Raw genomic sequence first — 12,532 nt, 5'->3', positions numbered from 1 at the left:
CTATATTTAAAAAATAATATTTAATAATTACTTTATTGCACTTACAACTATGCATATGTATTTAATACTGTAACCATTTAAATAATAAAATATATATATAATTACTGTGTATGAAATTAATACATTCAAAATAAAAAAAGTACATATGCAAAAATAAACTCTATAAAATCTATAAATAAACGTAATAATAATAAACTGTGCAATAAACGTAATAATAAACGTTCAAATATTTTATTTATTATATATTAAAATTATTCTATTTAATAACCTGTCCTTTTCTTGTTTAGATCTCCTCATTTTCGCATCTCTTCTTTTGTTCTTTCTTTTTCCTAAAAAGAAATATGTGATTGTTATACATAGGTGCAATAAGTCAATTCTGCAATAAATATTCTATACAAAAATAACAATAAGTTCTTAAATGTTGTATTTAATTTAAAAAAACTAATACACGCAATAATGAACAGATAGTGCATGTGTTCACCCTCTTTAAAATCAGTTTCTTATAAAAATAAAAAGTTTGAGATAAGATGATAAAATAGTTAAATTGAGGTATATTATATATAACTTACAAATCTCGGTCAAATCTCTGCTTGGCTAAAATTAGCCATCTTGCAATTATATCCTCAACTTCCTTATTTGTTAAATTGGTTCTTGAAGTTCGCGCAGCATCTAACAACAAGTTTAAACAGATATGTGTGGTTATAGATTATATAAAAATTTAAAGCGACTTAATTTTATATATATATATATATGTATATATGTATATATACTATTCAAAATTATTTTATATTCCTATGATTACATATTATTGAATAATGATATTAGAGTTCTAATAGCATCATCCAATATAACCATGCATAGAATGCTATATATAAAGTGTCAAAAATATGTCAATAAAAACATTTCTGTGATTAAATATTTATATACTTACTTATGATACATATAGTAATGCGAAGATTTTTAAAGGCATTTTTCAATTTTGCACCAGCCCAACTATATTCCATTGCTAATTTATTTGTTAAAATATGTTTCATCATGTACGAAATCACATCATGATGATCCTTACCTCCTAAAAAGCTCAATTGTCTTGTCTAAAAATATAAAATAATTTAATTAATATTAGTTTATGATCTAAAAATATCAAAATAATAAACATTTGTTTTTCTCTTATAAAAAAAGTTAACATTACTTTTCTTTTAACTTCTTTAAAATTATTTAACATTATATAAATAAATAAATATGTCCAAAATATTGCTTTTTATAAGACATTTCAATAAAATGTTTCTAATCGTAAGTATAAAATGATAATATTTTGTATATACCATTTCTGTAGCAACACATTTGTTTTTTAATTGATTATCAATTCTCTGTAATTGTTCTACGGTATCTGCTGGCAAATCGAAATCATAATGTTCATTTTTTTTTAAATCCGTTTCCTCATTTTTTCTTATGTGATTATCCAACTTTATTAAACGTTCATCAATTGTTGTAAGATTTAACAATACTGCATTTAGTTTCCTGATAATTAAATTATGAAAATCTGCAAAAATAATTGACACATATTATTGTATATCTACTCATTGTCAGATTATATAAATATTACGAATTATATACCATTTTAAATATATGTTTACAGTGATATAAATAAAAAAAGTTAAAACTTTAATAATATATATATATATATATATATAGGTAAGCTTTTACAAAAATTTAAAATTAATAACAGATATATTTTTACCTACATCAATCTCAGCATTACAAGTATCGGATGTAGATATTGTATCTGAATTTTGTGGAACAAGGTCATCTTTATTTGCTGTTCGATGTTCTTGTGAACTTATAGATTTACTATATGTAACTGCAGACTTTTTAGACTGAATATTAATTATTTTTTCATTACTTATTTGTATCGGAGGCTTAGTTATTTTCTTATAATTTTTTATCAGTGGTTTTTTTATTTCATAAGTCATTTTGCTTTTATTTAAATCGTTTGATATATTAGAAGCTTCATCTAAATCATTGCTTGTGTCAGTTCTATCTGAATTATCAGAAGAACTTGAAATTTTTTTTACTCGATTCATTTTCTTATCACCTTGTATTAATGGTGTCTTTATTTCACAGATTTTGCTCTTATTTATTGTTAAAGCTTTTGGTGTATTAGGAAAATTATCTAACTCTAAATCATTGCGAGTTTTTAATTTATTGATGCTTGTGTCGCTTGTATCAGAATTATCAGGAGATGAACCTGTATTTTTTTTTGCTCGTTGATATCTCGATTTTTTGAGGTTATTTCCATCATCACCATCTATATCGGATATTTGTTCAGCTAATTTAAGTTTGTCTATAGCTTTATCATATGTATCTAAAACGTATAAAATTTTTGAATATTAAAAATTAGATTTTTGTTTTTATATATTTTATAATCAAATATCACTTAAAATTTAAATTTTAATATATACTTTTAATACATATATATTATAATTTTAATTTATATAATTTTTGATAAAAAAATAAAATACATTTTTTATATTACTAACCGCTGCTACCAAAAATACGGATTATTTTATATAATTGCCAATCATCAGAAGGAAATATTCTTTTCATAATTGCTTTATTTATCTTAATTTGACTTGTATATGATGGCCATTTACATTCCTTATTATTTTCAGTTAACCATTCAGAAGGAACAATTTGTAAACCATCTTCGAACTCCACAATATTATACGCCATAATAACTGTAAATAAAAATTGATCAGCATTGAAATTATAAATAATCTATGATGTAAATAATATGATAAAAATGTGACGATAATAATAATAATAATAATAATAATAATATTTGCAATTTATATTAGAGTATTATAATTACGTTTAATTATTTAATTACAAATGCAAATTAATATTAAACATGTATTATTCAGTTGTGTGTAACATCGGAAATATAATATAATTTTTTTTATAAGGCATTTTCAACATTTTTGCTCTAATTTTATCAAACTCCCATGTCTGAAGATGAGAATATTCAGACATGATACCAATATTTAAAGTTAATGACGAAATAGGCTGTGTATATAAATCTTCCACTAACACAAGTACTTTGCCAATAGCATACATTTTATTGTCATTAGATTTAATGAAATTTAAAATTGACATTATTTGTCCATTTTCAAAAGAAATGCAATTATTTTTTGGATCATCACAGTTAATATAATATTGATTATTGCAAAAAATTTTATATTGTTGTACAGAAATGAAATCTTTCGTAATAGGACCATCACAATGAGAGCGTGTAAAACATTTTTCCATATCGTATGAATTTGAATATATTTTGAATGTTTCATTATTATGTATTGTCTCAATTTCTGCAAATCTTCTTGTTAATTGCTGTAATGGTTGGTTAGTTTTACGAATTAATTTCTTTAACGTAGACATATAATTCTCAAATTTAAATGCACTAAATTTATCCAGAGCACCAAATTGTTTTACGTCTGCAGCAAGATGTAATAAATTATGAATATTATGTGAAATATATTTAGAACCGTAGATAACTTGAAATGATTTTACAAAATGTTTTAATAAATTTTCTGCATATTCTATAATAGAAGTTTGATATGTTAAAGTAGGATGTGCAAGAATTGTGATTGCTACATGTAATGTTAGAAAATTTAAATATACATTTTCTTGTAGTATTCCTTTCAATATAATAGGACCTGTATATAATAAAAATTGCCGATATTCTGTGGCTTTCCAATGTTTGATATACTTTAATGATCTTGGTTTTCGAGCAAAATCAGAAGGAATATAATTGCGTAACTTTATTAGTTTCTTAGAAATTTGTTCTTTGTCTGAATTTGATAATCTTATCTTAAGTGGTCCTGAAAGCCATAACATAATAAGTTTACGCATAACACCCAAACATACCAGGTGCATATAATCTAGTGGCACATTTGTAACTAAGCCTAGATTTGGTATATTTTTTAAAATTGTGTCACCAGTTTGATAATCAAGATTATAAGATCCAGTAAAAAATTCTTTATCATTACGTAACATCATATTAGATGTGTATGGAAAACATATATGTCCTTCTATATTATCACCTTCAATAATGCATTTAGTGCAACTATTATATCCAGTGTGTCCTTTTACATTTAAAATAAATGATTTAGCAGGAGCGTCACAAATTATTGCTTTAATTTCGACTTTTATGATCTGTCCCTCATAATCAATCCCATTATTTATAAAAGCAATAGCATCACCTACAAACATTTTTAAAAACTCATTTGCATTTTTTGGTTTTCCTTCACCATAATATAAGGCAATGACATATACATTGTTTATAATATTATCTGCACATAATATTGGCCATAAACTCTTTGTGGAAGACTTATATATAGGTAAACCATCAATATTTATAAATAATTGAATGTTATCAAGAGCAAAATTCAATCTTTTACGTTCTTCAATAATTTTTAGAAGAGCTTTTTCGAGACCTAAGTGGCAGTAATCTCCGTTTTCAATTTGTATAATTTCAGTTGATTTAGGAGTTTGCAATAATGTACGTGGATCTTTAGGCAAAGTATAATTAGTGTGTGTTTGCAATATCTGTAAAAGGTGACGGAGTGATTTGAGTGATATCTTTTCTTCAATAGCCCATTTACTTATGTCATGTATAAAAGTTTCGTTATCATTTAAACACAGATTTTCATAATTGTTATCGACTATAGCTTGCAGCTTATTTGCATCCGTGTAATTTTGTATCATACAGGCATTATTTTCATTCAGAAAGTTAATATTATTTTCATCATAATATTGATTTAGATTTCTATCTGAGTATACTTTATCAGAATCACATAAAGACGAAGCATTCTCATCAACAACAATTAGTTGATCATTATTATTATTAATTATTGCCATAGAATCCGCAGAATCAGTCTGATGAGTTATCATATTCATATCTGTTACTGTGTTTCTTGCAACTAATCTTCGTTTATGTCTTGCACTATAAAATATTGAGTGTTTTCGTTTGCGACCCATATTTTTCACAAAATATATTTTTTTTCCTAAATATACATATACAATGAAAAAAAGATATCTTGTTACAATAAATATGAAAAAAATATAAGACAAACATAAGATAAAAAATATTGTATATACTAACCTTAATTTTTATGTTGATGTTTTTCACTTTGTTAAATCACTTCTTATTGCTAAGTGATCTTCTGAGATCACTTATTTTGAGTCAAAATGTCCTCTTATGCAAATAAAAAACACGTGCTGGTACACCAACAGACTGCGTATACGCTGCAGAGCGTTTTGGGCAACGTGTACGCGCCTACACGGTCACGCTTGCATTAGGATTAGGTAAGATTAGGTTACATTAAGTAGCGTCCATTAACGGTGACGTGTTGATTCTTTTACTTTTAGAACAAATCAACGTCAAGTCTTGACAAGATGACAACTTAGCAGTCATTCTGCTGAACGCGACTATTTTAAAGAAAAATATTTCAAATAAAAGTTGTTTGATTCAAAGGAGGTCATAAAGTAGATGATGCCCTTTATTTGATGAATATTTTAAGAGATATTTGAAGTGGTGTACGTGTTATTTTAAATTGGACACCCTAATATATATTTAGTTATAGCAGTAATAAATATAAATAAATAAATATAAATTATTTATTAAATATATCATAAATTAAACTTTATTTTTCTAATTTTAATTGTTGATCGTCACAGCACAACATCTTTATGATGTCACTGTGACATTTTCTTGCTATGACAGATTTTTTATCATTATTGTTACATTTCGTGATATACTAGTTATATCAATGTGACATTTTTGATGATATCACTGTAACATCATAAAGATGTTGTGCTGTGACGATTAAATATATATTTTATCGTCACAGCAGAACATCTTTATGATGTCACTGTGACATTTTCTTGCTATGACAGATTTTTTTATCCTTATTGTTACATTTCGTGATATACTAGTTATATCAATGTGACATTTTACAATGATATCACTTCAATTGTGATTAATGATATCACTGTTACCTTCCAATAATCTCACAATGACATCACAGTGACATTACATTTTTTTGTCACCTTGTGACTCTATTGTGAGCTTATTGTGATGTCACTGTGACATTTTTTGCTATGGGGGATATAATTAACTTATAAGATACATAATAACACAAATCGCTAACACAACTAATATGGTCAGTGCTGTTAATGTGGGCAATAAGAAGTTTTAGTAATATATATAAGTTATCATCTAATTGCATTCATTTATCGCTAAATAATTTTAATACAAGCCAACATTTTAATATAAAAATATTAATTTCTCTTTGATTTTAACGTAAAAATAAAAAATTCATGAATACACTAAATACACAAGTAACTATTATTGTGATACTTAAAAAATGATAAAACTTATTGACGTTGTTGCTTTGCCTGTAAAAAATAAAAGTAATAATAAATATGTTGTTATATCGAAAACTAAAATATACAAGTAAAACGTAAAACATACTAGTTCTCTGTCGTAGCGCGTTTTTGAGTGCCTTAACCAAGCTGACACATAGTTCTGAAATTGTTTATCTGTCAAAAATGGAAAGTGTTTTCTAGTCGATCCTACAAATGTAACAAAAAAAAAGTTAATATAGTACCGGTACAATTATTATGCTATTAAAAGCATTAATTTTTTATAATTATATATTTTTACATTTCTATATACGTTTTAAAATGTCCATAATTATTAGTGTGTTCACTTCGAAGTTGCCTTTGCGACCCATCCAAGAACATTTTGTACCCAATTTATTAGTAAATATTTTTTCTAGTCCAGCTTTTATTTGATCGTGGGGAGAAGTGCCTCCTAATAAATAGACAAATGTTTCCTACGAAAAAAATGTAAATACATATATATATATATACAATTGTTCGAGCCTTTTCTGGTAAATATTGAGCATCCTTTTTGTCTATTTTAATTTCAATTAAAGTCAGTTAGTCAGAAGGAAAAAGGGTTAAATATATATTTTTTAAAAATAGATATCAGTAGTTTTGGCATATTCAACAATGGTACAATGAAATTATAATGAATGTTATAAAATAATCCTAGTTTAATCAAGCTTGAACAATCAAAATTGCTTTTGAAAGCAATTTCTTTCTAACCATTTACATTATTTTACCAGCTCGAACCTTGAATTTTGTCTCAAATATTCAAAAAACAAGAAATAAGAAATGTAGACTATTTTTACCATTTGTTTTTGTCCTTCCTCATTAGTTTTTAATGCGATGTCGAAATCAAGTAATTTTGTAAATTTCTTGAAAGGTTTGTTCGGAATAAGAGAAAAAGTACTACTACAGCTTGAACCAGATGCTGAGAGCAGTGGAAGCGAATTATTTGTACGCTCTAATTGCTTTAAAAATGCATTTTGTTGTTCCAATAATTTTTTAATCGCAATCGTGTTTTGCAGGATTGAAACAATATTCTGAAATATAAATTTACAAATTATATTACTATAAACAAAAGAACAATAAATATGAATGATTACCTGCTGGAAAATTTTCAAAAATGATATCGGTTGGTATCATATTATTTACTGGATTAACAGCATCTTTAGGATCTAAATAATGGAAATTTTTAGTATCATTATTGTATTTATTTAATATTAAATTAATAAATTAATAGACACTATATATATATTAAGCGGGATTACTTAAAATCGACTTGTATTGTTTAATACCTTATTGTACCAAAAATTATTTGTTTATACCTTCATCAGAAGTTACATGGTCTTCAGAGGCAATATTATTCTTTTTATTTTGACTCACGTTTATTGCTGTTTCATCCATATTTTCGATATCCTTGTCCAAGTTTTGGTTATCATCATTAATCAAATCTAAATGTATAAAAAATTACACTATTAAGCATTACTTTATTTGCAAGTTAAAAAAATAATGTTAAAGATTTATAAAAATAATATATATATTTATTTATTGTTATACCATTTGTCAACTGTTCATTTTCTAAATGCAAATCCATGACAGTCATTAACGGAGATGGTGTCATTCGCGGATTTGAATCGTCATCATTTAAGTTGTTTGCTGTAACTGGTTGGAATGTTTTCTTTTTTCTTTTCCCTCGGCCTAATTGCGAACATGATGTATCTGATGTATCGGTTCGAATTTTTTTATGTACAACATCTATAGCTTCCTTATATGAATCTGTAATTACAAATTATTTTATTAATTGTCTATATATATACATACATTTGTATTACATGATTTATATAAGTCTTTTCCATAACCGTATTCATAAATATTGGGAAGTTATGATTTGATATATTAAATACAAAAAAGTCATTTTTTTAATATAAAACATGTTTAATTAAGATATTATCTTATTATATACTATCAATATTTTTATGACAATACTTACTACTTTGAAATATTAGTTGCACTATGTATTTTTGCCAATTGTCTTTTGGGGGTTCTTTCCGTAATATATATTTCCTAACATTTTTTTCCGGCCATTTACACATTATTTGATCATTTGTAAATGTCATCCATGAGGTTGGTACAACTTCTACAGCGTTTGATTGGCCTTCTATATTGATAAATTCAATCACTGACCAAGTCTGCAAAGCATATAAACCATTTAATTTTCAATTAATAAACATTATTATAATGTTATAATATGATCCCACAAAAAAAGACATCACAGATGTAAAAAAAAAGCGCTAAGTTATATCTTTCGTCAGCAAAAATAGTTCTTTATAATAATAAAAAATATAATCTTCTCAAAAATTATGTTTATAGCCAAAATAATTCTTTGCAAAAATTAATCATTATCAAAAATATTTTCTCAAAAATTATATTTATAAATTATATTTTATTTTTGTTAATAATACTAGAAAAAAATTAAAATATTAGCATCAAAAAGTAGTGAAATCAAAAAATTGCGCTAAATAATTATATTGATAATACGAGAAAAAAGGTTAAAATATTAGCATCAAAAAGTAGTCAAATCAAAAAGTTGCACTAAGTAAGTGACAACATAATATATAATATTTAGATAAATTTCTTATAATGATACAAATGTATAATTATTGCTTTATTTTAAAACGTTTATAATATATACAATAACAAAATAAATTCAGTAAAATATATATATATATATATATTTATTCATCTTTATATTTAAATAACATGAATAATTATGTAATTAATTTAAACTGGAATGTATATACATTGTAAAGTTATTATATATTTTTATAAAATATTTAGATAAATAGATATATATAAAAAATAAATTATTTATCTCTAAATAATTATTTAATTCAAATATATTTAAACGTATATTCAAAAAAGGTAATATAAGGCACAAAGAATTAAATTTAGGAAATTAAAAAAATTTAAAGTTAAATAAAAATTTTTAATTTAAATTAAAAAATAAAAGTAAAAATAAAAGTAAAAAAAATGTAATGTACAAAAAATACTTAGCGCTGTTTTTGTATTGTTATTTTAACACATTAGTAAATAAAATAAAATATAAATCAAAGTATAGACTAATTTTTTTACTGCAATACGCTTCAATAGAAATCTATAAACATATTACGTGGCTCGATATTCGAATGACATGTGGCTAGCTGAACATATCGATATACATGTATGAAATATATGTATATAATGTAACATGCAATAATTGTCATATTAAACAGATTCAACGATTGGGCAATGTGAATGGGCTAAGTGAAAATTATAAAAATGAATTTACTATACATTAATATATGCTAAAGACGTATACATATACATATATATGTTATTAATATATGTATACCAGGGTTGGGAAGTAACGAGTTAGTTGTAACGAAGTGTTATAGTCCGAATGACTATAACTATATTATATTATATTATATTAACATAGTTTTAATAATAAATTAGTAAGTCAGCTATTATATAATCATTTGAGAAACGTTCTCACGCTCTCGCGAAGCGCTTATCGCGAAAAGACGCAAACGCGATGAAATATAAGCGTTACGCCGAAACCCGCGGATCGCAAGCGAAGAATCAACCTGCTTCGCTTGCACCTAGATAAAAGCGTGTGAATAAAAATTAGCCAATGAAAGAGCTTCTCTACATCTTCCCCTGAAAGATGTAGAAAAGAGCAGGAGACCACCGCGAACGGAAAGCGAGGCGACGAAGTCAGTCGCTAACGAAAATCCAAAAAGTCAAGTCGCTAATTAGAACCTAACTAGGAGTCGAAGACAAGCCGCAGAATATAACTATCGCCTGTAATCTGATTATCGAGAGCGAGCACACCTAACTAATCACCCAGGTGGGATTATACATAATTAATCCAACTCAAGAAATAAGCGAAATAAAAGATTTATTCAAATACACAAGCGAAGTTAATCAAAGTGGAGACGCCCGCCGATCCTAGGATCCTCATCCTTCAGTCGACTGAGACCCCAAAATTTTCCGTGCCTTCCCGGAGGCACAACAATTTGGTGGCAGCGGTGGGATCTCAGCCGCAGGGCCGACGTCGTCTCCAAAATTTTCACAGCGGCGAAGACCTGTAAAAACACATACAATTATAACAAGTGTTAGACGGGCACGTCAGTAACTCTGACGGAAATAAGCAGAAGCCACGACTAGGAGAGAACGAGAGAGCGGACAACATAAACAGTGCAACGAGTGATAAGCAGCAGAGAATCGAAAAGGATCGCCGACGTCCAAGGACAACGCCGACCTACGACAACCTCACGGGCAGCGCATCAACACGAGCGACGACCCGCCGTATCTATCACCAACACGGAGCCGCCGTTATCAGCCCACGAGCGATCGAGTTGCAGCAGCAGCAGCCGACCCGTATAGAGCGTAACGATGCGAGCCGTTATACTGTAAGTCCGAATTTATTTGATTGCGTGAATGTCGGAAGGTGACGAAACACCCCGACAAGCGATTAAAAACCAATCGTGGTTGCATAGTACACCTGTACGGTTAACGACGCGAGTATTGCCTTTAACTGCGCAAAATCTCGAAAGCGTTCGTAGAAATTTAGACAGCGACTTGACAAACGAAAATAATACCGAGTTACCTCCGAACGTAATAAACGAACGAGAATTTCCATTTACTAGTTTTGACGCGAGTATATTCGCAAAAAATCCAAGCGACTCCGTTCAAGTAACTCAAAACGAACCGCGTCGATTGCGACCGTATATCAGCCGAACTCCAAGTAGAGTATCTTCGCGAAGAGAATTTTCATTAACGTCATACGACAGCGAAATATTCGATCCCGAAGAAATTTATAGCGAAATAAATATGGCAGAAAATACAAACGCGAACGCAACTATTCCGCCAACCGCGATAGATGCCGAAATAAGCATACTCCGACAAACCCTTGCACAAATGGGACAGAATTTAGACGTCACGTCACAACAACCCTCCGTCGTAGCGCCCGGAGAAACTTCACAAATGCTTAATATAATACAAGCTATACATGCAGAGCTACATACACTAAACACACGTATGAATAGGATAGAAGCCGCACAGGCATACACACACACAGACGAACAGCGGGAGTCCGATTACGAGCCTCGTATGACTTACGGACGGACTGAGCGCGACGTACGAAATCGACGGAGTACTGCACGACAATATATGTCTCTAAAAGAAGCGCGAATGATGATACCCGAATTCGACGGTACATCGCGACACCGCCTTCAGGAATTTCTAAACGCATGCACATATACAATGCAAAACATACATCCCGGAGACGAAGAGTCTCTGATACAGGGCATACTATTTACTAAATTAAAAGGTAAAGCCATGCAAGTCTTCGAAACGCGAGACATACAAACGTTTGAAGAATTAAAGCAACAACTAGAGACCGCATACCAATGCAAGCAAAGTACTGCCCACTTGCAATTAGAATTTAATTCGCTAAAGCAGAAATATAATGAGACAGCACAAAATTTCGGGCAACGCGTCGACCAGCTCGCTATGAATTTATACGATTCAATGATAGAGGGAGAAAACCAAACGAGCTCAGAGAAACGCACTATCTTACAAACGATCCAAACCCAAGCATTATTAAATTTTCAATTAGGGCTACGAAGCGACTTAAAGGTACTCGTACGCTCACAACGATATACGACGCTTCAAGAAGCGATAGCCGGCGCGAGCGCGGAAGAGAGATTTATCGGACCTAGCACGTCACGGGCAACTAATTCCTCGCTAAATAAGCCTGAATCAACGCGGTCAGGACAGCGAACGACGGGACAATGTTATAGATGTGGAAAACCCGGACATTACGGACGAGACTGTCGTAGCACAATCAACGTTCTGCCGAAACCGGAAAAATCCTCGCGCGTATCCGCCATCGAAAAATTTTGCAACCATTGCAAAAAACGTGGACATAACCGCGAAGAATGTTGGGAATTAAACGGACGACCGAAAAATAATACGCCCCCACGGAACAAGCCAGAGGATCGAAAAAAACCGCGAAGTATTAATAAAATAGATAATCAAA

The 12,532-nt window shown here is 29.0% G+C and overlaps 1 protein-coding gene across 1 annotated transcript; it reads right to left on the bottom strand.

Moving 5' to 3' along the window:
- Positions 1–231: 231 nt before the first annotated feature.
- LOC146724649 (uncharacterized) lies at positions 232–8,068 on the bottom strand. The gene is made up of 6 exons (XM_085479533.1): positions 8,005–8,068; positions 7,773–7,898; positions 1,323–1,540; positions 932–1,091; positions 570–669; positions 232–329 (listed from the first exon to the last, which is right to left on the bottom strand). Exons 1-6 carry the CDS (start codon positions 8,066–8,068, stop codon positions 284–286), a joined length of 714 nt encoding a protein of 237 aa, XP_085335659.1. The 3' UTR covers positions 232–283.
- Between the last annotated feature and the right edge of the window lie 4,464 nt (positions 8,069–12,532).

The sequence above is a fragment of the Nylanderia fulva genome, unplaced genomic scaffold, assembly GCF_048542155.1.
Source record: "Nylanderia fulva isolate GAGA-0341 unplaced genomic scaffold, ASM4854215v1 Scaffold1210, whole genome shotgun sequence".
Lineage (NCBI taxonomy): Eukaryota > Metazoa > Arthropoda > Insecta > Hymenoptera > Formicidae > Nylanderia > Nylanderia fulva.
This window is presented reverse-complemented; position numbering and strand designations above follow the sequence as displayed.

Bases quoted from the DNA above. Each gene is read 5' to 3' on its own strand.
- LOC146724649 (XM_085479533.1), bottom strand. From the start codon at position 8,068: ATGACACCATCTCCGTTAATGACTGTCATGGATTTGCATTTAGAAAAT. The intron at 1,092-1,322 runs GTATATACAAAA...TTATATTTTTAG, and splicing joins AATGTGTTGCTACAGAAATG to ACAAGACAATTGAGCTTTTT. The intron at 670-931 runs GTAAGTATATAA...ACTTGTTGTTAG, and splicing joins CATTACTATATGTATCATAA to ATGCTGCGCGAACTTCAAGA.